Here is a 27,014-nt window from a genome sequence, read left to right as displayed (position 1 = left end):
TATTCACAACCATTGATCAAAAGTGTTATAGATAAAAAAAAGTGTGTGTGTGTGGTGGTGGTGGTGGGGGGGTTACAGTATAGTCTATATAAATAATAATGACTATATATATATATATATATATATATATATATATATATATATATATACACACACACACACAACAACTATGAATATTTATTTATTTATTTGCAATAAATGGGTTTACCAAGAGGAGTGTCATTTTCGCAGCGTTAACATTACACCTCTTAAAATGATACTCCCTCCAATCAGCACATATTTATATGGTCACAGACGCACCACATCTTGGTCTGGAGACTGTGTAGTCAAAAGCATTTGACTGGAGCTTCAATAAGATGGGTTTATGAAGGGGAGCGTTTTTTTCCACAGCATTAACATTACACCTGTTAAATTGTGGACTTGTGTACACATAAAAAATAAGGCCGAATTGGTAAAGATAAGACTGAATGAAAACTAAAATATTAGGTTTACTTACATAAAAAGTGAAATATTAAGTTTACTCATTATAAAAACTAAATAAGCATGTATTTACTTAAGTTAAATATAATCACAAGGGACATTTCCCCAATACCCATAATAATATTTGAAGGACAAGGGGAAAAAAATAAATAAATAATCTAAATTGTGAAGGCTATCCTATAAGCTTCGGCAAGGATGGCTTGGTGTTCTCAACGCATAGCATAAAGATCCTAAGTCCAGGCATTAGCTCTCTTTGGGTGGTGTTCCATTTATTATAAAGGCAGAAAAGGTATTTTACATAAAATGGTACTTCACCCAGTGCTAATTAATAAAGTGCTGTTGGTGGAGTGGTTGCTCACGGCTATGGTAAGAACCATGTGTTCCCCACCATCCATACCTTTCCCTAACTAATTGCCACACCTGTAAATATAACTAACTCCCAGTGACATGCCACCCCCAAGTGCAATACTCCCCCAAGTGGCTCAAACAAGTAATAGCTAAATTAACCTATCTAAAAGGTGAATATACTGTATACAGTCACTGCCCTTGCCAGAATAAAAGAGAACATCCCAATCAAGTGAAGGGATTTGTGGACACTGTGGTTCCTAATTATTGTGATCCAACATTTGCATCGCATTTCTGGATGATAAGACAACATTTCAGGTGAAGGATAATCCACTTCTTACCTCCGAGACTGTGTTATGATCTGTATGTCCTTAATATTATTATTGTGAATATTAGGCTTATCATTATTGCTGATCACTGTTGTTGTGCTATGTTATTGTAATAGTTACCATTATATAATCAGAGGAGTATAGAAAAGTTTATGAAAGTGTCACTCCACAATAAAATAGCAAAATATATTAATAAGTATAGTATTTTTATGTTGCATTATTAATCAGTGTCTAGCACACCTTCCTAAGGAAAGGATATGGACCAGAAGACATTGCAATTACTAAATGATATTTAGGCAGACTTAAAGAAGTTCCAGATCTATACATGTGCTCTTATTATTTCAGTTATTTTGCTTTTAATGTAAATAATCATGTGCAAACAATATATTTGCTCTTGTGAATTTATTTTGATGTTAATTACATTGTGCGAGCTGTCTCTTTAAAGGGATACTCCACCCCAAAATGAAAATTTTGTCATTAATCACTTAACCCCATGTTGTTCCAAACCATAAAAGCTTTGTTCACCTTTGGAACACAATTTAAGATATTTTGGATGAAAACCGGGAGGCTTGTGACTGTCCCATAGACTGCCAAGTAAAATACACTGTCAAGGTCCAGAAAAGTATGAAGAGCATCGTCAGAATAGTCCATCTGTCATCAGTGATTCAACTCTAACATTATGAAGCGATGAGAAATCTTTTTGTACATGAAGAAAACAAAAATAATGACTTTATTCAACAATTCCTCTCCTCTGTGTCTCTCCGCATCACCGTAGCACCATTTTGGAGAATATGAGCTGAATGCAAACTGCTTACGCTAAACTGTGTCAGCAGCGCCACAAGGATACGTTTTTCTGTGTGTATTTACGATTTGATTTGAAAGAAAACAGCCCATCAGTGCAGCAGTTATATTTTTATGTTCGTTTATACTAATTTTTCCCCTTAATTTCGATCTCTTTACTTAAAAAACATTTAAAACATTTTTTACAGTGCTGTTACCAAGAAATTCTATTAAAATAATTTAAAAAATCTCACACAGAGCAGTTTAAGGCTTTATAATAATAATAACAATGACAGAAAACAGAAGTTGAGGCATTTCATCAATAATCTACAAAAGCAATAGATCACTATGAATTTTTTTATTTATTTTTTTCACTGAGAGGAGCTAAGTGGTTGTGTATAGTTACTAAAATATAGGTACTAAAAATAAACCTAAAATATATTTCCTTCTTATATCTCACAATTATGACATTATATATCACATGACATACTCAAACTCTTTAGTGGCACAAACTGCTCAAAGTTTGACTGTTAATTTGCTAAAATACTGTTAATTTTGAACCAAATGTCCTATACAGCATAATTTCCTGCCATTTTAATTTTCTTCTTACTCATGCTAAAGAATTTATTGAATCTTCAGATGATTCTGGCTAGCAGACCACTGTCATAGAAGGCCACAAACGTCACGTACCATCATATTTTGCAAATAATTTAAACTCTCTTAAAATGTTGACTTTACAAATAATATTATCTTCATTATCAGTTGTTGTCATGGATCACTACTAGAATTTTCATGAGAACACTTTTCCTTGTATTGTACAAACAGAACACAGCTCTCAACAGAGACACTTTCGAGATGGTATCTTTTCATTTTTACAATAGGTTTCCTGTTCATGTGTGCAATAAATATTACGTTTCAAACAAAGCTAAATTTAACAAAGTAAAGTTCATTGTCCCTCCGACATTCAGATTTACAGTGTTAAGTAAAATTAAAATATAATTTATTGGCTCTGTGATCTGTATCTGTAGTATCACTGTCCTCTTGATGTCTGACACACAACACCAGCCAATTTATTGACTTCAATATTTCAAAAGAATATTTCTGTTTCTGCTGTTTCTTCGACTGGCAGCCTTTAATTCTTGAGTGAACTGCAACTTTAACATTATGCTAACAAACCATAAAAAATTATGTTATGTCTGGATTTGTATAATCAAAGAACCAATAAATAGATCCAAAATACAATTCCTTTTTATATCTCACAATTGACTGTAAATCAAATTTCTTGCAAAAAGGTCAATGCACTCAAGGATCAAGAAAATGTGTGAAGCCAATCACACCTATTCTTTTTCCCACTTTTTCATGAAATATATGCATGGGTCAGCACGAATGTCTTTCATTGGTGCGTGACGAGGGGAATCCTCCAAGTGCTGGATCAGATTTAGGAGGTGCCAGATCCATCTTGTTCTGGCAAAAAATTAAGCCCTGACTTATGACAAATAATATTGTCTACATTATCAGTGATTGCCATGGATTACTAACTAGCATAAAAAAGTTTTGTTGGTTTTCCTGTGAAGGTTTTCCTCCTTTCTCAGTTTCCTTGTATTGTTCAAACAGATCACAGCTCTGAACAAAGAGTTGTTTTCAGATGATACCAATACATTTTTTTACAATATTATTCTTCACAACTTTATTTCTCACTTTGCTCCAGCATCATGTGAAATACTGTAATGTGGAAGTGACAATGAAAAATGTAGCTAAGCTTTAGCTCCAACTTTAGCTTTGAGAGAAAGTAACTAATATTTTTGGTTTAATGCATATTTTAATAATTTAGATTATTTTTGTGGACCCCTTGCAGTTCCCAGATCCCCTAGTTGTCATGAATCCTCTGTTGAAGGTGGACAGAGGAAGAATATGGAATAACTTTTCTATTTAAAGTATATTTGTGCTAATACACTGAGAATCTTCAATGTGCATTATATGAATGCAGACATTTAACTTTTCTGCAACCAAAACATTTATTTGTAAAACCCTTTGTAAGTCGCTTTGGATAAAAGCGTCTGCTAAAAGAATAAATGTAAATGTAAAAGATTGTTCTGCCAAACCTTTGAAATTCTGTAGTTTCATGAAAAGAAATGACAGGAAATGTAGTATTGACTAATATTTGCATCAATCAAGTGGTATCCAGTGTCTAAAGGGTATTCTAAACCAAACAGGCTCTATAAGAAAGAATTTACATTAATACATTAATTAACTGGCTGACTTTTATGAAAGGCACTATGCAGTTTATCCACTGATGTATAAAATGATTTTGCTGTGAAAGACACAAAATACTTCTCTCAAAAGATATGTTTGGTTTTCAAGGAGTACATGAATCATCAACAGCGTAGTGCCATTTTGGCAATTCTGAGCACACTGCTTTAAAACAGATATCTTTTGAACATTATTCAAGTTAAACGCACAGGCACACAAACACATTTAGTAACGTTAAATCTTACTGAAAATGGCCGGTTAAGCAGTTAATATTCTGAAATATATTTCTAGGTTGTGTTCTGTGTGCATTAAATTACATTTGGATGTAAATGGTCCTTTTCCTGACATAAATAAAACACTGAGCTGCTGAGGGAGTGTCTAATGGATCACCTTTATGACGCTGTCAGGGTCTGGAGTCGGGCATCTAGCTTCATCGTTCTTTATTTTGGTTAGGTTCAGATTCCTCTGCAGTTGTTTTATGTTGTTAAAAAAAACAACAAAAAAAACAACAACAAAAAAAAAAAAACCAATCCATTCATGTCATGCAACAGCATGCAACAGGCAAGCATAGGCTATTATCCGGCAAAATGCAGATTCGTCACGCGCCAACTTCTTACGCAAATAAGATTGGGAAAGCCTATTAGTAAGTCTGATTTTATTTATTAATTTACTTACAATAAATAACAGTTAAATAGATTAAAATAACTACATTATATGCATATTTACTTTTGAGTTGAAAAAATTAACAAATATTTAGTAAAATCTTTCAATCGTTAGGGGAGCAACGATTGAAAATAGTAGGATATTTTGCTAATTACTTATTGCAAATAGTTGCAATTATATGCACCTCAGCATTGTAATACATTATGAACCAGTATGAGTTCAGTGTAAATTGAGTGTGAATTTTAATTCAAATTATTAAATGGATACCACCTTATTGGGAAAAAAGCCCTCCCTACACCTACCCTAACCCTACCCAATATTTTATTTTCAACTTTTTGATGATTTTCTTCAATTCATTAAAAATAAATGCTTTTCTGATGTGATTTGAAATTTGAAAAGGGAAAAAAAGTTTGCCAAAAGGCAGATTCAAACCCACCTACACCACTTAACTTGACAATTGGCAGCCGTCTTTTGTAATGTTGACTAGCACAATCACAATCCGCCAACAATGCCAGGTATTTGCACTTTTTTTCATGTAAAATAGATGCAGATTTTTTTTTTTTTTTCCAACAGTTAAACAGTTGCCCACAGAAAAAAACCTTCCAGCGCCTATGGTTTTTAGACATGTGACTGGCTCAAAGACCTGGAGGGCAAAACATCCATAGAACTGCAGCATAAGCCTGTCAATTTTCGATCTGTTTCCAACCTCTCAAAACAATAAAAACAAAGATATGTTAACAAAATGCAAGTTTTGGCCATCTGCAATCCATACAAGTCACCCGTCGCCATATTTTAATCACTAAAAACAGGGCCTTATTCTAAAACTTTTAATGTGAAAAACACCTAAAGTGCCTTATTAAAACAGTGATTTTAAAAGATAAATTTTAGTATGACTGTTGTGTATGCTGGCAGATGAATGATACACAGCAGACAATTGAGTCGTGTTAACTCACATTGTTTTTACTCTGAACTATTAACTTCAATACATCACTATATGAGTCACCACTAGAGAGCAGGCTTATCACAGAATGCTGAGACCCAATAGTACATACATTACAATGACACTTTGCAAATTGCGTTTATATTCTGGGTTCTTCTGCTTGCCAGTACAAATTATGCATCATCAATAAGGTGCATACTGAATGTGGCCTTTAATATCAGTGTCTTACTACATTACTACTTTATACCAACCTCGTAAAAAAAAAATGGCGGTCAGTGGAGGAAAGCATTGTTTTGCTCTCCAGTTAGAGGTTGAAGTCTGTAACAGCAAAACTGCCCAGATGAGGATTGAACCAAAAGTGTACTGTTGGAGAAAAGACTGCACGAGAAACAAAAGTTGGTGTATCTGTAATATTCTATTCCTTAATTACCTAAATCCCATATTTTTTTTTGTCACAAAGTGAGGTCTCCTAAATGCAGCGACAGCGTCTGACTGGATTTAGGTGACCTGCATCTCTCTGCTAATTACTGCTGCGTTCTCCTGCAGCTCCAATTTAAATACACAGTTCCTCAATTCCGGATAGTTTATTTCCCATATCCGCTCAGCCATAACATATTAAAAGTCCTTGTATGTTTTTTCGTACTGCCACATATTAAATGTGTAAATATGTGTAAAAAGTCGCACAAGCTTATTCTAACTTAGTGTCATATCAATATAAATAATTATTAACGGTTTCTATGGCTAGGACCTGCCGTTTCTATAAGGAATTAAGTTTACAACTAGACTAAAAACAGTTAGCAGGTGCATAAGACAGTGCTACGCCCCGCTCCAAAACACACAATTTATTTTTGCACTTATGTGAATAATTACCTGCCTGCTGAAAAAAACAATAGAAACAATTACAGAAATTCTAATGGTTTCCATTACAAACCATCAGCAATTAACCATTAAAACCATTACCAAATGGTTTCCATTACGTAGTGTGTTTTTGGGCATATTCCATTAGGATTTATTGGTTTGTATAGGTTTTCCATTACAAATTTGTATTGGTCACGATTTGCACATAATGGTTTCCATCACAGTTTTGTAATGGTTCTGATGGTTCCATTACAAGTTTGTATTGGTCTTTATTTGCACATATTTAATGGTTTCCATCACAGTTTTGTATTGGTTCTGATGGTTCCATTACAAGATTCTATTGGTCTTTATTTGCACATATTTATTGGTTTCCGTTGCAGTTTTGTATTGGTTCTGATTTTAATGTTTACCTGATAACTGGTAATTAGGCCATTGATTAATTAAATAATTTAAATTATTAATACAACTATACACAGGTTTTGTCAAGAATATCATTTTTATTTATTTAAACTACATACCAACCTTTCAATAGCAAACAGTTCAGGTTGTTTTGCAAAGAATTAAGAATATGCACCTAAAATCTAAATTATTCACAGAATACTCAACATAGCTGGAATTAACACAAAACCTTGACATTACATTTTTTTTTTTTAATTACTGTTATTCCTTAATGCATTATAGAAATACAGGAACTATGAACTGCATTTGTGGCTTCATTGTAGCTGTCTTAGACCTGCAAAAGAGAAGGAAAATTTGTTAGGACAATGTACCACTTAAACCACATTACCAGTATGTGAGATTATCCATACATATATTTATATGGCAATCTCAAAAAAGTTGCAAAAACTTAGTTGTTGACAAAACATCATCATGTTTAAATTCGTCCAACACTTTGGGCACTTTGAGCAGATTCAAATTCTTGACAGATATGAACTTTTGTCCATTACACATTTTATGTTTATAAAATGTGTAATGGACACATTTTTTAAAGCAGATAATTTTTAATTTATCTTATGCGCTGCTTTAATAGATGCATATTGTCATTAATTATTGTCTGCTGTATTGAATATCTCAATGGTTTAGGTGTAGTTCAGTGTTGTTTGTTGTTATGAGTGAGTGAATAAATGTGTCCCTGGAGCACAAAAGCAGTTTTAAGTCGCTGGGGTTTATTTGTAGCAATAGGCAACAAAACATTGTATGGGACAAAATTATCGATTTTTCTTTCATGCCAAAAATCATTAGAATTTTAAGTAAAGATCATGTTCCATGAATATATTTTGTAAATTTCCTACCATAAATGTATCAAAACTTAATTTTTGATTAAAAAAATGCTTTGCTTTGGACTTTAAATATTTTTCACAATATTTAGATTTTTTTGCACCCTCAGATTACAGATTTTTAAATAGTTGTATCTCAGACAAATATTGTCCTCCTAACTATTTTGATTCATCAATGGAAAATTAATTCTTAATATTATTGATATAAAAATCTACATTTTTAAAAAATTACCCTTATAACTGGTTTTGTGGTCCAGGGTCACAAATAGTCTTGAATAATTACATTGTCTACTTTTTATGGTACATAGTCTCTATTTACTTCAAATCATATAAGAGGTTGTAGTAATTACATTCGGATATGGATATGTAAATACTTACCACTGACAGTTTTATCTGGTTTGTCACTGATCTTCTCAGCCAGGTATTTCTGTACACTTAGGGGGCGCTTATTTCCTCTGAGGTGTGGCCTCTTTTCTTCAGCTTCTGAGACAGACACTCTTGTTTCAAACACACACACACACACACACACACACACACACACACACACACACACACACACACACACACACATAAACAAATTGAAATTCAAGAACTGATGGACTAATCTCAGACTTTAAATCTGACCACTCTCAAGTGGAAATTAAGTAGCATGTGTGACCTGTGCTGGCAAAATAAGTCACAATGAGCAAAAATTAGGTTTTTTTTTATTATTATTATTATTCTCATTAATAGTCCTTCAAAATGATGTAGAATTTGTTGAAATCTGACAAAAAAATTACTGAACTACACCAGTTTGAAGTTGAAAGAGTTGGCAAAGTCAATTTTGAGAAAAATCAGGTTAAAGTTTTCTAAAGGTTCCAAAGCAAAATCACAGAGCAACATTGCATCTTTTCCTGCAGTTCTTTTCTTAATAATAATTCACTTTTTATTTTACATCTGAACAAAAGCATTCAAGTAAAAAAAAAAAACAAATAATCCATTGTAAAATCCCTTTATTGTGTTCATTACAAATAAAGTAATTATTAAAACTATAAAAGCAGTTCAATAAAGATCAGTGATTGACTGTCATTGTTTATCAGGATATATATAATTGTGTATATATATCCTGATAAACATTTGAATGTCGGATTGAAATGAACGCTGTTTTGTTAGTTAATTGTTAGTATAAGTGTTAATTGTTAGTATAAGTGCAGCTAATAATAATAATAATAATAAAAAATTAATTAGCATGTTTTTGTGTTTTGCTTTGGTACTGAAATTGGTACCGAGTACAATGGATTTTCACTGGTACTGGTACCGAATACTGAAATTTTGGTACCGTGACAACACTAATAGTTTGTAAAACTGAAGACCTTGATTAATGTGTTCAGGTGCAATGCAGGTTGGAGCAAAACTCTGCATGTAAGTGGACCTTAAGAGACAATGAGAGATCTCCTGTAATATATTCTGAACATGACACTTCAAAGAGGCAGGATAACTTCTAGATTGATGACTTACAACACTGGTGTCCAGTCCTGGGCTGGAGGACCAATGTTCTGCAGAGTTTCTGGTGATCCTTGATCAGCTGCCCCGATCTGCTTAACTGGGGTTGGAGCTAAACTCTGACAAAAGAGAAGACAACCAATATTATGATGTTAAAAAGTTAAAAAGATTTGATTCAGAAATATGCACAACGTCTGAAAATGCACAGAGATGAGAATAAAGCTATGTGTTTAATAAGAACTTTCAACCCACTGAAAAATAAGAAGCAATATTACAGTAAGTCACAGATGCATTTTTATTTATTCTTATTAATATTGTTTAAATATGTTACAGTTACCTTGTGGTTTATCGATGAAATAGAAAAGATCTATCAGTGATGAATGGCATCATACATGAATCATATGTAATGATATTTAATAAGAGGTCTAACACTGTGTCTACACTGGACGGCACAACAAAATACAACAGAGCCTATTTTAATCAGTAATGCTCTCTACACTGGATGTGGCACGGCACCACACAACAAATCACAGACGGTAAACTGATGCCTCTTTCTATTTATGATGTACTGACAAAGTTCAAATGATTTTCAACAGTCACTTTGGTGCGTCCAGTGTAGACACGGTGTGAGAGTGTGTAGCTTGGAGTTAGAGAATGGGAATCTACTTCATTGTGCATTGCATTCTGGGTATACAATACAAATCACCAAAGGAAAAAAATACTATTTACATTAATATTTGTAAGAGCTTCTTGCACTTTATAAGAATTGACTAATATTTGAATGATTATGTGACACTGGAGACTGTAGTAATGATGCTGAAAATTCAGCTTTGATCACTTTTTAAAACATACTGAAATAGAAAATAGTTATAAAATGGTAATTTCACAATATTACTATTTTACTGTATTTTAATCAAATAAATGCAGCCAGTGGTGAGCGTAAAATATTTATTTTTACAAATCTGACCCTTACATTTTTGAATGGTAGTGTATGTTTGAGGAATTACTTACTTTTCATGGTTCATAATGTCTAAAAATGTTCTTCGACAGGAGATATGACTCTAGAGCACAGCCATCAGCATGGAAGAACCTAGGAACATAAGCATACTGTCACAGAGACAACAATATTCATTATACAATGACAGGTTTATTATAAATAAACTATAGCAGAGGTGAAATGCAGAAAAGAAAAATAATAATTGACAGAATACACTGTAAAAAATGACCGTGAAATTTACAGAAAAACTATGTAAAATCCATACAGAAAAGTATTGTAAACCCCAAAACATATTTTTTTTGTTTAATTCACAGTGGAATTTTGTAAACTATTAAACATAATATTTTGTTATATTTACAATAACAATATGTGATTGTAATCAAAATTATTTGTTAAAATTACAAATTATTGGTATCAAAAAACAGAGAAATACTGTAATACTCATAACAAAACAATTTTGTTAATTTGACATGCAAATATTGTAAAAACTAAAGTTTTAGTCTGTTGTTTTTAAAAATACAAATAAAGTATGTATGTCACTTTACAAGTTTATGCTGTAGACTAATTTTAGCATGATTGATGAAACGATGCAAATTGAGGTAATACATTTTTTTCCACAAAAAAATTAAAATAATTGTGAACCTGAGAGGTTGCCCATCTATATATATAAAAATATGGCTACAATTATAATAATATTGTTTTTATAATTTAGGCTATTTGTTTGTAGCATATTGTACACTGTAAAAAATAAGTGTCATTTTAACTGTACAATTTTGTAAAAACGCTACAAAAAAAAAGTGTTAATAGGTTAACAGTAAGTTCCTGTACTATATACAGGGAAAAACTGTAAAAGATCTAACCAGACATTTCATGTAATTTTACAGTAAAATGCTGTTAATTTTACAGTTTTTAGAAATAAAAAAAGAACAAATCAATGTATAATTTACAGTCAAAATCTGTAAACTGATATTCCCAGAATTCCCTGTGTGACGCTCCACATTTGAAAGTATTTTGTTTTTAAATAATCATGTTTTTTAATAGTTTTTTTGTTATCAGTTGTACATTTGGGCTTTATGTTACATCTTCTGCTGTTTAATGAAAGTTTATTGAATTGTTTAAGTATCGTGTGTCACCATGATGGTGTTTTGTGTTTGCATGAAGAAATGACTTTGTGCACCTTCTATATATTAATATAAACTTCTGCTTGTGGCGAAGCTACTTGTGATGAACTTCGATTCTTCATGTGGCTTTCTATTTTACCACCTGCATTATTATGGTGGTGGTTGTCAGTATGTTAAAAGGTACAAAACAGATTTTAATAGCAGTGTGCGTTGTTGAATTTACTGGTTTACATTCAAATTTTCTAGTTTGTAAATTACAGTTTTATACTGTAAAATGTACAGTTTTTTTTTGTCAGTATGTTAATTTACAGTTTTTTTCTGTATTTTTTACAAAAGTATTCTGGCAACCACAGCTGCCAAAATTATTTTGTAAAAACTACAGACTTTTTTTTACAGTGTACTGTAATATTTACAGTTTTTGGCCGTAATTGTGTTTACAGTTTTTCTGTATTTTTTACAAAAGTATTCTGGCAACCACAGCTGCCAAAATTATTTTGTAAAAACTACAGACTTTTTTTTACAGTGTATATACAAAAAAAAAAGACTTAAACATTTTAGTTTTACTAATTTAGTAATGCTCCTACTGCATGGACATCAAAATAACTAACAAGCAAACAAACACAGACACACACACACACACACACACACACACACACACATATATATATATATATATATATATATATATATATATATATATGTGTGTGTGTGTGTGTGTGTGTGTGTGTGTGTGTGTGTGTGTGTGTGTCTGTGTTTTCATTATCTCCCTTCAGAAATTTTAAAATCAGGAACATCTCCTGTGTCATAGAGGTTTTTTTTCTTTTCTGGCACTTCTGAAATAACAGAACAAGTGGTGTTTATGTGTTTAACGTTACTATGAAAGATCAAAACCTGAAGGTTTCAGCCCATTGTAAGTGATGTAACGTTAACTGTACAGTGCATACTTTTAGGTTAAATTAATTAGCTTACTTCCATTCATCCGTTGAGATATATATATAGAGAGAGAGAGAGAGAGAGAGAGAGAGAGAGAGAGAGAGCGAGAGAGCGCTCATCTACACATAAGATGACATATAAAGCCAAAACTTAATAAATAAGAGCTCAAGTTTATCGTTACCTCTTTTAGTTAGCCTTACAGTGGAGATGCTAACGGACTTTTTCTGATGACACTAAACCATTTCTATAAAGTAAATATTAAACGGAAGCGTATCATTTACATGAAATAAAGTGTCAGAAACACTTTAATGTACTATTTGTGTAATTATATAGACGAAACTTACCTAAAAAACAATAGTGAAAACCACATTGAGAGTCAGCGTTCAGCTGCTTGACGGTTGGGCTGCCGCCTCGTTTCCATGGTGACGTCCTCCGCTCCAGTTCAGCGCGCGCGCGCCCATTACAGCACGTAGAAGTCACGCAGAATTTCACTGTTATTTCAACATTTATTTTGGCCTAAATTTGGACCAAATCAGATGGACCAAAAAACAAAACCTAATATTAAACATAGATTTTGGGGCTATATTTGAACCAAATCAGACAGACAAAACAAAGACCATTGCTGAGTTTAGGGCAAAATTTGGACCAAATCCGACGAAACAAGCAAAGACCAACTTTCAACGTCAATTTTTGATCTAAAAGAAGGCCATGACGGGCCGAGATTTAGCAAAAAAAAAAAAAAAAAAAAAAAACGATGTCCGAATGACGTCTGGTGCTGGGTGGGTACCAGCATAAGTTTCCAAAGGTGTTCTATTGGTCCTTAACGGTATCCAATAGACAATACATGCCACCAATAAAAGAAAGCAAATTATAAATAGAGACCTATAGGGACCATTACAATGTCCATTAAAACCAACAGAATTCCCATTAGAACCATTAAAACCATTACAAATTCTGTAATGGTTTCTATTGTTTGTGTGTTCATTTATTTTTTTTTTTATTTTTTTTTTTTCAGCAGTCTAGCCTACCCACTAGGACCATTACAGTTTTCCAAAGAAACCACTTAATTTATTGGAGTCATAATGGTTTCTACTGGTGTCCAGTAGATACCACCAGAAGTTTCCAAAGGTGTTCTGTTGGTCCTTAATGGTATCCAATAGACAATACATGCCACCAATAGAAGAAAGCAAATTACCAATAGAGACCAACAGAGACCATTACAGTGTCCATTAAAACCATTGGAATTCCCATTAGAACCATTAAAACCATTACAAATTCTGTAATGGTTTCTATTGTTTTTTTCAGCAGGGCTGTCTTTGAGAAAAAGATGAAAGACAAGATTTTTACTGTAACACTTATAGTTTTTGCAGTGGATTGCCCACCGTTGTGTTCTTTTAGTCCACTTTGACTTCTCTCTCGTTGTTATTCTGTGTGTCTGTGCTGTTGTCCAGTTGGACTTTTCACTCCAAAATGGCGGATGCGCTACTGAAGCATCACCTGTTACCAAAAAAGCATCAGAGTTTCGCTTCTTGGGCTTCTATATTCTTTGTTTCTAGTGAGTCTGAAAACCTTGATTAGCTGGTACAGGTGTGTTTAATTAGGGTTGGAGATAAACTCCATACAGAAATGTTCCTCTAGTAACAGGTTTGGACCAAAGATGGTCTTTTTATTGGGAGATACGAGGGTCTGTAGTACTTACCATTGGAGAAAGTGTAAAGCCCCTTTGACACTGCGATTCCGGCAAATACACGGGTAATGTGTCCCGGCATTTGTCAACTTGGATCACATGTGCCTTGATAACCAATCACATTATAGTCTTGATGTCACTGAATTTCAATCAGAGTTGTGCGACAGTCAGTCATCCAAGGCCTTTGGTCTCCTTCCCAATGTACCGCCAAAGCAGCGTTAGTGTTAACTGTTACACTTTTTTGGCTAAAGGCTGCAGGCTTCATGCTGCTGATCTACAGTCATGGCCAAAAGGTTTGGCAGTGACATAAATTTTGTCTGCTTCATTATTTGTAGATTATTTTTCTCTGTGGTATACTGAAAAACAATGATAAGCATATCATAAGTTTTAAAGGCTTTTATTGGCAAAAAAAAAATAAAATAAAAAATCAATATTTAAAGTTTACAATATTTACAATATTTAAAATAAACACTTGTTCTTCATAACCTATGAAATTCACTCTGGCATGCTGGATATTAGCTTGTCCATTCGCCTTTTGAGGACTGACCACAGGTTCTCTATGGGACTGAGAGACAGGGAGTTGCCTGGCCACAGATCCAAAATTTCAATGTGATGATCTTCGAACCACTTCATCACTCTTGCTTTGTGACATGGTGCTCCATGCTGGAAAATGCACGGATCATCACCAAATTGCTCATGGATTGTTGGAAGAAGTCGCTCTTGCAGGACGTTTTGATACCATTCTTCATGGCAGTGTTTTTGGGCAGAATTATGAGAGCCCACTTTGATGCAAAGCGATGATGGCTGAACATGTTTCTTTGGAGGTAACCATTGCTAACAAGCGCTTCTTCCCTCCTTTTATAGCAATCAGTCTGCTCTTACAATCTAATTAGTATGATAGTGATTTCACCTGACTAGTTCTCATTCACACGTGCTGCTGATATGATTAGTCAATTAATGTTAGCTGGTCATTTTGTGCCAGGATTTTTTTTTTTTTTTTTTTTGTGAAAAGTTCATTTTTTGGCCAATGAAGCTTTTAGCAATTATTTAAAATGCATCTGATCACTCTACACAATAATCTAGAAGCAATGTGAATGAACACCACAACAGTGTAAGCAGCAAACTTTGCTAAAAACAAAATTTATGTCACTGCCAAAACTTTTGGCCATGACTGTAGACCAAGTGTTCTGCAAACATCCGGAAAAGTAAAGCCATAATATTTTATCGGTCCCTGCTGGCTGACTGCAGTATGGTTACAACCCACACCGTCTGCATGTGAACAAATGGGTCATGAGCCGAACCAAAAATATGTAATTACACTTTCATTTTTTTTTTTTCAAAAGATGGTTTCTGTAAATTTAGGTAGTTCTTATCATACTGATGTATGTTCAACAGTTTGTTTTTTAATAAGTTTGGTTAGTTATTTGATGCTATTAAAAAAATGGTGAATGGTATCGTGATTGTATGCTTGCTCTTGAGTGTGCAGGAGTATTGGGTGGGACCCTGATATCACACCTTCACCTCACAATCACTACAGCATAAACTCTGGTTGCAAATGATGTCATCAGCGCAAGATGGCAGCAGCCATTTCCGGGACATTTTGGTTTCATTTTTCAAAAGTGGAAGGAAATAGAGGTTCACAAGATAACTGCAGGGGGTTCATTAGTTGATGAAAAACAAATAATTAATTAAACTGAATGTAACATTAAAATAAACAAGTGGGACAGTTTTTCATCTTCCTGTCATTGGGGAACCGGCGTTTTTGCAGACCCCTCATCTGATTATGAAATAAATTTTTCAATTGCTAACAAGCGTTTTCCAATACTTAAAGTATTTTTTCTAAACTCTTAACATAGCAACACACCTACATCACACAATTAGCCAAATAGGTAATTTTCTGGCCAAAACCACATTTTGTTAAATAAATACAAACTCTACATTTCAAAACGCTGAATACCTTTTTCTACATATACTAACTCTATCAAAACACAGCAAACCCAATTCCAAATCGAGTCATTCGGACAAAACATTAGCACTATATTTCTATCCAATAGGAACATATAGTCAATCATTGCACAGTGACTGTCAAAATAACAACAGTTGATGGCTTTGCAAAAACTGCATTACTTTCTTGTACATGTTTGACATACATATAGACAATATAAAAATCCATTGTTTTTTGTAATTTAGTTACCTTCAACTGAAACCCTTTTTTTTTTTTTATGTTGAATGTGTTCATTCTTGGCAACATACTGTCTAAAGCTAAATGAGTCATCACTTTATTGAATGTACAATAGAACAAATAGGGTCCTCTATGGAGGGGGAAACACAAACAAACATAAAGGTCTGTAGCACAAACATATAGCCTATTTAGAACAAATAGGTTGCATCTTTCCAGGAACAGTAAGCTGTAGGGTGGAAAAATGAAATAGGTTATTCTAAGAATTTTAGTGTTGTTAAAATCAAATAAAATAGAATGTTCAACTTAAAGTGATAGTTCACCCAAAAATGAAAAGTTGTGTTCTACTGAAGAAACAAGGTCACCTACATCTTGGATGCCCTGGGGGTAATTTTTGGGTGAACTATCCCTTTAAGCCATTAATGACAAATGAGTCATTTGATGTTTACTGTATGATATGTATTTACATGATTGTAAATAATTATTGAAAGTATTAAAAAAACAGACTTTATTCATGCAGGTCAAGCTGATTTCCACACAGTTCCCAGGAACCACTGCCATTGGGCTTTCCGGAGCACTAGTTGGTACAGTCATATGCAGTTCCATCACTCCACATCCACTGTCCTACCTAATGAGTAAAGAAGGTGAAAAGAGAGCACTACTGTATGACAGGACACAGTAGATACTGTAGCACAAAGATACTTTATATAGACAGGTCATTCAGTAGGTCTCTTTGCCAAAAACTCAACTCGGTTTTCAGATTGTTGCCTTCAAAACCTCAGAGAAAGATTTTATGAAGTTCCAGAAGGAGCCCTGCTTTTATACTTTACTTGATGTATAAGTCGCGAGGATGATACAGGATGTGATTAAAAAAACTTCAGATAGTTGTTGAGCTTTGCTATGTGTGTGGCAAAGCTGGTGATATTGCAAAGCTCTGTCCAGAGAACGAGACCCATCAAGGTTTTGTCTGCCATGCATGTGGAAAGGATGGCCATATTGCAAGGCATTGTTTGAAGAAAAGAAGGAAAGATCAGGAAGTTGTTTTTCTCATGGATGGGACACAGGGCAAAACTGTTCCACTTTTCATATAAAATAAAGATGGACTTATGATTTGCTTAAGAAAATATGCAGTTTAAATACCCAGCCAGCACTGTGCAGAGAAGATAAGAAAGAAGCCATTCACACCTTGCCAGACACATCTATAGCAATGGAACTGATCTGACACACAGTTATACATTATATTTGATGAACATTTTACTCACCCAAAAACAAAAAGGTGCCAGGGTGAATACACAACTGCCAGCAATGAACCCAGCAGTCTGTCTCAGTTTGTCATCCTAACAAGAATTATGTAGCAGAATTGTGCATACTATGTCTTGGTGGGCTTTGATGATATTGCTCTAAAGGTCATTTTTCTTAATGGACTTACTGAACTCATTTAAGCTACCAAGGGAAAAAATCCATTTAGTACTACTTAAGATAATCTTAAGAACATCTAAGTGTACTCAACTGTGCAGTTTTGGGACACCATGAATATGAACTAAAATGTGCTTTTAGCATACTATCTCTGTATTTAAAAATTTTTATTTAGTTACCACTTGTAGTATTCTTGAACCCACTAAAGTATGAAAGATGTTAAAAGCACACTTTAGTTCATATTCATGGTGTCCCAAAAAAGCACAGGCCAGTTGTGGCCTAATGCTCAGGGAGTCGTAACTTGTAACCTGAAGGTCACGGGTCGAGTCTCAGGTCCAGCAGGAATTGTTGTGGGGAGAGTGAATAACCAGCGCTCTCTTCCATCCCCAATACCACGACTTGGATGGGTCAAATGCAGAACACAAATTCCGAGTATGGGTAACCATACCTGGCCACAAGTGCAAAATTAGTGTGTGAAAATAGAGCACTTTAAGTACAGTTCAATCATGACGACTCACAAAAGATTTTAGCATGTTAATGTATTTGGTCTTGGCGGAATAGATCTGCTATGCTGCTTCTGCTGTTGGTTATTGCTGTAGTTGTAAATTATTGCTGCTGCTGCAAGCAAATACGGGAACTTGCTACTGCCAATGCATACTGTGATACAGTGCTGTGATCAATAAATGTTATCATAAATAAAATGTTCATTTTTAATATTTTGTTGACAATCGTTTGCAGGCAAAAACTGCCTTAAGTCTGGAACTCTTTGTGATGCTTTGCCAGGCCTTTACTGCAGCTGACTTCAGTTGTTGTTTGTTTGTGGGTCTTTCTGCCTATAGTTTTGTCTTCAGCAAGTGAAATCCATGCTCAGTCATGCGACTGAGATCAGGAGATTGACTTGGCCATTGCAGAATGTTCCACTTTTGTATACTCTTAAGAAAAATGGTTCTAAACAGTACCAGAAAAGGGTTCTTCGGCTTGTAACAATAGCAGAACCCTTTTTAGTGCTAAATAGAACCCTTTTTATAGGGTTCCATAAAGAACCATGCATTGAAAATGCTATATTGGACCTTAATGGTATAGTAAATAACCTTTTTAATGATATATTAACATATTTATATCTTTATTAATATTATCTGTATATATTATTTATTAGTATTGTTGTAGTAATGTACAATATCCTGCAGTGTCTGTTAGGGTTTTACATAAAAACAACAACAACAACAACAACAACGTGTCATTTAGGTACTTTTATTTTTTAATGACATGTGAATTTGTACCAAAACTGACAGTGCTCTAACAACAGTTATTAGCAGAATACATTAATAAATGACAATTGACATTGAACATAAATAAATACATTTAAGTAAAACAAGATAGAAACTGGAAATAGTGAAATGAAAACCAAGTTCCAGTAAAATACCATAATTTCATAACCCTCTATGATGCCTGTCCATCATTATGTGTATTTTGGTGTGATTGAGTGGCAGTTTCTCTCTGCAGATGATGAGGTTGTAGAATGTGACAGCATCTGAAATACACAATTGAGTTCAGAGTTACAATGTTTCTCCTTCTATTTGTTTTTGTAAAAACAAAAACAAACAAAAAAGGACCATAAATTAAATATTTTTGTTACTTAGTGGTGAAGAGGAGAGAAGTATCCTTAACTGAACAGGGCTGGTCACACTTACATGTTCTCTTAAACTGAAAAGAGAAGAAGACATGATTTGTAAGAAACCAGTTACAATTTGAAAGTTAAAAGTTATAGACATTTTAAGAAAGAAATCATTTACCTGCTGAGAGTCTGTTGACAGTCTGTGTAGTTGGATAGCTGAACTCCAGAAAATCAGTAAGCCTAATGAGCCATATTTTTTTTAGAGTGTAGCCTCTGTTAATAATAAATAAGTAATTATTTAAAAAAAAAAATCTAACAATATGGATGATAAATTCAATGTCTCTGTTACTTACTTAGTGGAGAAGAGGGTTATCCTCAGCCAGAGCTGCTCACACTCAAAAAAGAAGAGAAAAGAACATGTTTGTTTGAAAACCAGATACAATTTTAAAGTAAATTTTGTGTTTAAATTTAAGAATGAAATAATTTACCTGTTGAGAGTGTGTAGACAGTGTGTAGTTGGATCACTGAACTCCAGAAACTAAGTAATGAAGTGCTTTGACAGTTACAGATTTGAAAAACTAAAGGGCGAGAATAAAGAACCATAAACTCTGACAGAAAGAACAATTTCAGCATTAAAGGGGTTCTTCAGGATGCTATGGTTCTAAATAGAACTGGTTCTACATGTAAAGAACCTTTAAAGAACAATCTTTTTAAGAGTGTACCTTCAAAAACTCCTGGGTTGCTTTTGCTGTATGTTTTGGCTCTTCCAGAAGTGGTCTGGCTCTTTTAGATATTTTTTGGCAAAAATTAGAATTTGTCTAATCTGGCCTTGTTTGCACCTTGTGGTGATCGTATTTGCTCTCGTGAAGTCTTCTCTTGATTGTAGACTTTGACACTAACACACTACCTTCTGGAGAGTGTTCTTCTCTTGGCTGGATGTTGTGAAAGGGTTTTTCTTTACCATGGAGAGGATTCTCCGATCATCCACCAGTGTTGTCCTCTGTGGACGTCCAGGCTTTTTTATGCTGCTGAGCTCACTAGAGCGTTCTTTTTTCTCAGAATGTACCAAACTGTTGATTTGGCCACTCCTAATGTTCCTGATATCTCTCTAAAGGATTTGTTTTGTTTTTGAAGCCTAACATTTGTCTGTTTCACTTGTATGGAGAGATCCTTTGACCGCATGATGTGGGTTCACAGCAACAACTTCCAAATGCAAACGGCACACTTAGAATCAACTCCAGACCTTTAACCTGCTTAACTGATGTGAAAAATAATGAAGGAATAGCCCATGCCTGTCCATGAAACAGGTTTTGAGACAATTGTCCAATTTTACGTATGGTCCCTTGAAAAAGGGGGAGGTACATATAAGGAACATAATAAAGAGCTGTAATTCGCTAACCTTTCCTCCAGTTTTAATGAGAATAACCTCAAATTAAAGCTCAGAGTGTGCACCTTAACCATTATATAACTGTAACTTGAATATGTTTTGGTCAGCAGCTAAAATAATAAAAATTGTGCCTGTGTCCAGATATTTATGGACCTAAATGTACATTATAGAAGTGCACTTTTTTTTCACCTGGGACTTCATAGTTTACACAATTTAAGATTTTCATGGGTAATCATCCCTTATGACTATTCAACTTATTACTATGCAAAAAAAGTGAAAAATAAATATTTAGTTAACCTAATATATATATATATTTCATACAAGCTTATCTTACCCCATTCTCCTGTATTCGATTTTATTAAATTGACAGATCAAACAGTCACACCCTGTGTCATCCTTGTGACTTATACACTTGACATCAATTAGAGTATATAAGCAGGGAACTTTCTGGAACTTCACAAAACCTTCCTCTGAGATTCTGGAGGCAACAATCTGAAAAACAAGGTGAGTTTTTAGCACAGAGATCTACTGAATAACCTTTCTACTTAAAGTATCTTTTTGCTTTGTCTTTAAAATACATTGAGAATCCACAAAGTACGGACATTTAATTTTCCTACTTATTTATTTCCAGGTTCATCATGGCAATCCTGAGAAGTCTGATTCTTCTTTTCATTGTGTTCTCCACTGGGAATGCAGATGGTAGCCAAGAGATATTTATTATAAGATTTTTTTTTTTTTAAAAAACTTGGTATTCCATTTTAACACCTTGTTCAATCAAATCTTAACTGTTGTTTGTTTGTAGCTTTATGGAGAGGGATAGCAGGAAATATATTATTTTAACTAATATTTGCATGATAAATAAAGGGATCTACTAAAGTGTGTCTAAAATACACACATTTGCAGCACATAATAAAACAATCATTAAATAATCTATATAAAATAACAATATTTAAAAAGGGGTTTTAGATATTTCAAGAGCCCTAATGTTTATGTACTGGATGCAGTTAATTTGGCAGAAAAATGCGCTTATGGATGGACAAATTTTGGAGTCCGATGCTACAAGTTCTTCCCTCAGACGGTTAACATGATCACAGCAGAGGTAATGTGCTATTTGTAGGTGATTTTTATTGTATTATTTTCTTTAAGTAAAACTTTCTTTTCTGCAAATAAATAATACAGAAAACTAATCATGAGCAAATTAACAATCAGACCAGACATTGTTCACGAGTGACTAAAACTTTTGTTTAAAAAAGTCACTTTGTGCTTCATACTAAAAATATATTTTGTACTGACAATAAAAAAAAATCTGTCTATTTAGAGAAACTGCCAAAATCTTGACTCAAATCTCGCATCTGTGCACAATAAAATGGAAAACGATTTTCTGCTGAGTCTGTTGCCTTCTTCTTCCATGCGCTCTTGGATTGGTGCTCATGATGCTATACAAGTAAGTTAAACTGTGTGGCCTAATAAGACTTATTTGTTTGTCTAGACTGAAATTTCTACTTTAAACATGAAGATGGGTTGACTTTGCTGCTTACTGGATTCAGAATACAGCAGTGCACTCTTTATAATCACTCTCTTCACTCTTTAGGATGGACAGTGGGTGTGGAGTGATGGAACTCCATATGACTACACTAACTGGTGCTCTAATGAACCTAATGGCGGTGATTCCGAGAACTTTGTGGAGATTAACTGGACCTGTAAGATTGCATTCCGTTTTTTTTTTTTTTTTACATGAAATGACAAGTGCCTTTAGTTGAACATTCTGTTTTATTTTGATTCTATCACCACTGTAATGATCAGAAAAACTTATTTACTTTTTCCACCCTACAGCTAACCAGTGCTGGAACGATGCATCCTATTCGACTTCAATGGGCTATGTTTGTGCTAAAGACCTGTGAGATCATATGCAGTCACCTGCTCCACAGTAACTTTGATTGTACTACATTTACATTTTCTGATCTTATCTTTACAAAAAAAAATTTTTTATTTCAGTTATTCTGAAATTAAGCTTAATTTAAATTTCTTCTAAACTTTAATCTCTTCTCAGTACCTTCTCTGAAACAATCTTACAATCAAATAAATAAAAATAAATTAATAAAAGCACATTTAAAGCAAATTCTGTGTGTTGTAGAGTTAAATTCATGTACAAAAATAAGTATATTTCATAGTAAGGTTGGCTATCCACCTTTATCCTGAGCCCCATTATCCTTTGAGCAAATTATGGGGGAACAAATTTTGTATTAACCTGCTTTAGAAACATTTAGATAAACATGACTGATAGGGTTAAGAAGTGAAAAGGGGACACAATAACATTTAAAAGCATGTGAAAACAAACCTGGAGCATTACAGTAAAATATTCATGGCATACATCATGAAATAAATCTGGAGAGCAAAAATGCACAGTATATGTTGCCTTTTTTCATATTGCTGTTTGTTTCCGTTTTTAATAGAACTTCCTCAAACCGGAAGTGCCTTTTAATATAAAACACAGTAGGCTTGCAGGGAAAAAGGTGGATTGGAATGGCATTAAATGATGTTATAATCGGGGTGGGGGTGTGCAAGCTACACGGTGCACACAGCTGCATCCTCATTTAAAAATGCAAGAAGACATTTGTAAGTTTTGTGTCTTACAATGGATTTTAGGCAAATATCCACCTCTGCAAATGATTCAGAGTGAACTGTCTGAATGAATCAAACTGAATCGCAAAAAAATTCTAAACAGCTGAAAGAAAACACAAGCCATGACAGTTGAAATATTGTTAGAAAAAATGATTGTAAAGTTTATTTATCAGTAGACTAATATTTCACTAAGGCTCATGCCCCTTATAAATATATGGCTGAAAGCACTTGTCTGTGAAACATATTTATCATTTCAGAGAGTACATCTGTAAGATGGTGAATCTTTCATGAGGTCTATGAACTTTATGTGGCAAAGAAACAACCTTATGTGGCATTTTATCTTTAAACTTCCACATGGTAGCTCTGTTAATTTCTATTGCATTGCTGTTAAAAAGTATTTAGCTGGTGAAGTATTGTAGAGTTTACAAAAGTTATCATGTGCATTGTTTGAAGCGGATATCTGTAAGATTTTAAAACAAGCGGTTAATTAATACATTTGTACGACATTACCTCCACGCTGTGGACATACAAACCAGAAGACAATAAGTGTAGTGCTGAAAAGGAACAGGGCTACATAAGGTCTATAGACCCCCAAACTACATATCTTCTCCCATTCAAAACACTGAAGTTGCAGAAGTGTACCACAAAACATCAGTAATGTCATAAAATGTTTGTATTAAAAACACACACACTTTTAATATCACGTAAATTCGTCCCCGCACTTTTTTCGGGCAAGTGTGTTCGCATAGAGGTTTTCAAGAGCTGGTGTGAATAACTGTAGATTTAAACTCAAAGAGTCAGGATGGTCTGCACATGATTTGATGTTTTATTCGTACCCAGAATAAGGTGAGATGAACACCGCGGAGCGCTAAACACTCATGCAGTGTGTGTTTCATTCATCCTCGAAGCCGGAGGACGCTCTCGCGCAGAAAGTTAAACCAGGAAATCACTAATATGAACTAAAGCATCCAGCTATATTGCTTTTTTGTTTTCACAGAAAAACAGAAACGTTTGTAAACATGAAGCAAACATACGACTGCGACATTATATGGTTTATTTGTGTTTTTCAAGTCATCTCCAGGTAATAAATAAAGTAGGCTATATGCTAATTAATATAGCATTTATTACAGTATAGAAACTATTCTGCCTTATTATGTGATAAAACAAGTGTTTGATATTCTGATTTGTTTTCTCAAAATAATATTTACTATTATGACGATGTTGAAAACAGCTGAGTAGAATTTTTTCACGTTTCTTTGATGAATAGAATGTTCAGAAGAAAAGCATTTATCTGAAATAGAAATCTTTTATAACATTATAAATGTCTTTATCATCACTTTTATCAATTTAAAGCATCCTTGCTAAATAAAAGTATTAATTTCTATAATTTCTTTTCCGGAAAAAAAAAATTATACTGACTCTAAGCTTTTGAATGGTATAATGCTACAAAAGCTTTTTATTTCACATAAACGCTGATCTTTGGATCCTTCATCAAAGAATCCTGAAGAAAAAAAATTTACTCAACTGTACTCAATAATAATAATAATAATTTAAAAAGGTTTCCTGAGCAGCAAATCAGCATATTAGAATGATTTCTGAAGAATGTGACACTGAAGACTGGAGTAATGATGCTGAAAATTCAGCTTTGATCACAAGATTCAATTACATTTTAAAATGTATTCAAATAGAAAGAATTTATTTATTTAAGCAGTTATTTTAAATAGTAATAATATTTCACAACATTACTACTTTTGCTGTACTTTGGATCAAATAAATGCAGGCTTGCAGAGCAGAAGAGACTTCTTTAAAAAACATAAAAAAATCTTACTGTTCACAAACTGTTGACTGGCATATAGATTACAGAAATGTTATACAATGTTTTTTTATATATATATATATATATATATATATATATATATATATATATATATATATATATATATATATATATATTATACATATATATACATTTCTGTCCCCCTCACATCTGAAATGATGGCTACGCCCCTGCATGCAATGATGTGTCTGGCCAGGTGTGAATGACTTCTTTCTTTTCGCCTTTCAGTGGTGCCAACTGGGTATGTAATCTGCCTATTTTCTTAAGCAAATCAGGATAGCCTATCTTTCTTTATGTGAAAAGAGATACGGTTTTGCTCTATGTCCCATCCTTCCACGTGTATAACAAACAACTTCCTGATCTTTTCTTTTTTTTTCCAAACACCTTGCAATGTGACCATCCTTTCTACACACAATACAAGCCTTGATGAGATCTCTTATTCTCAGGACAAAGACTTGCTATGTCACCAACTTTGCCACACGCATATGCTAGAAATTTCCCTACGCACCTGACTTAAGTTAAACCAGCTGTCTGCCGACACCAAAATTATCCTCAGGTGACTTCTCTGACCGCACTGGAGAACCAGGCCTTATAATTCTGATAATAATTACAGCTATCCAAGAATACACCAGTAAAACACAATAGCAGAGGCAAGGCGGAGGAGAATCAGGGCAGACAGCAAACAATCAAAAACCAGGGAAACCTTGTGTCCAAGATCACAACCACAAGAAACAAGGGTGAACGCTAAGAAATGTTTGCAAGAGCAAAACAAGACTTGCACTGAGCATGGGTAACTCCGGGTCATCATAGAAAATGTGTGCTTATAGTATCCACTCTATCCGCCTTAAATAGAAAATAACTAATATCACGTAGAATTTAGGATGGACAATATGAACATTGGGACGCAGGCCTAGACAGGGATAATGGAGCCCTCTGATGGCGACTGGGAGGAACAACAGGGACCGGATTCACGACAATTTGATTATTTGCATTAAAATACTGTTATTTTGGATTTGTTTATTATGAAAACCTGCTGAAAATGTACTCACCCTCAGGCCATCGAAGTTGTGGATAATGTTTATTTCTTCAGATTTGGAGAAATGGATCCTCTGAGATCAATTGGTGTCATCAGTCCAAACGGCTGATAAAAACATCACAATAATCCACAAGTAATTCGGCAGCAGCGGCTCTAGTAATATCGAAACTGTAAGATTCAAGAGTAGCAGCGTATTTTCTCGCTAGTGAGAAATATCATGCAGCTTTTTGCTAAACTATTTTCCTGAAAAAATCTTAAGAGAAAACACGTTTCTGTGCATGTGTCCATGTTTGTATGGGAGGGAGAGTGGGGGTACCTGATAAAACGTAAATTTGTGGCAAAAACATGGAAATAATTTGTCATTTTTATCCTCGTTTACTATATTTATTTGCTTGGGGTTTGGTGCTGTTGTAGGCTGTAAAGACCGCGAAGTGACATGTAATGCAGTCAATATTTTCATCATAGATATGTATGTGTATCTATGATTTGCATGCTTTAGAACTTTAATTAGCAAATCAGATTCAAGTATTCAAACAGCCCCATTGTAATGCATTTTAATTTTAAACCTTCCTACAGTGGAAAAAGTCCATCCCCTGATGTCCTCTCACATCAAAATCCTCTGACAAAGCCTATTTTGTTTCTGAGCTTGCTTGTAAATTGTGCTTGATGTGCCTAATTCTTTCCTGACTTCACACTGGAGAAAGCAGTACTCACCCTGCCTTATTTTGTGAAAAAGCTGGCTTTTCACAGTCCTGTTTTTTATGGCCACTCACTAAATAA

General features: G+C 34.0%; 1 protein-coding gene and 1 long non-coding RNA gene across 3 annotated transcripts; one reads left to right on the top strand and one right to left on the bottom strand.

Moving 5' to 3' along the window:
• Positions 1-7,126: 7,126 nt before the first annotated feature.
• LOC109068144 lies at positions 7,127-12,910 on the bottom strand. Of its 2 annotated transcripts, none has more exons than XR_006155632.1 (5): positions 12,800-12,910; positions 10,416-10,511; positions 9,420-9,523; positions 8,301-8,419; positions 7,127-7,378 (listed from the first exon to the last, which is right to left on the bottom strand). It is a non-coding gene; the product is annotated as an uncharacterized LOC109068144 (long non-coding RNA). The 2 variants fall into 2 exon arrangements; XR_006155633.1 differs by having other exon boundaries at positions 10,416-10,494; positions 12,800-12,904.
• An 8,299-nt stretch (positions 12,911-21,209) lies between these two features.
• LOC109089043 (ladderlectin-like) lies at positions 21,210-23,123 on the top strand. Its single transcript, XM_019103166.2, has 6 exons — positions 21,210-21,243; positions 21,371-21,438; positions 21,744-21,838; positions 22,058-22,183; positions 22,331-22,439; positions 22,573-23,123. The coding sequence occupies exons 2-6, from the start codon at positions 21,378-21,380 to the stop codon at positions 22,638-22,640; spliced, it is 459 nt and encodes a 152-aa protein (XP_018958711.1). The 5' UTR covers positions 21,210-21,243; positions 21,371-21,377; the 3' UTR covers positions 22,641-23,123.
• Positions 23,124-27,014: the final 3,891 nt, after the last annotated feature.

This window comes from Cyprinus carpio, chromosome B9, assembly GCF_018340385.1.
Source record: "Cyprinus carpio isolate SPL01 chromosome B9, ASM1834038v1, whole genome shotgun sequence".
NCBI lineage: Eukaryota > Metazoa > Chordata > Actinopteri > Cypriniformes > Cyprinidae > Cyprinus > Cyprinus carpio.
This window is presented reverse-complemented; position numbering and strand designations above follow the sequence as displayed.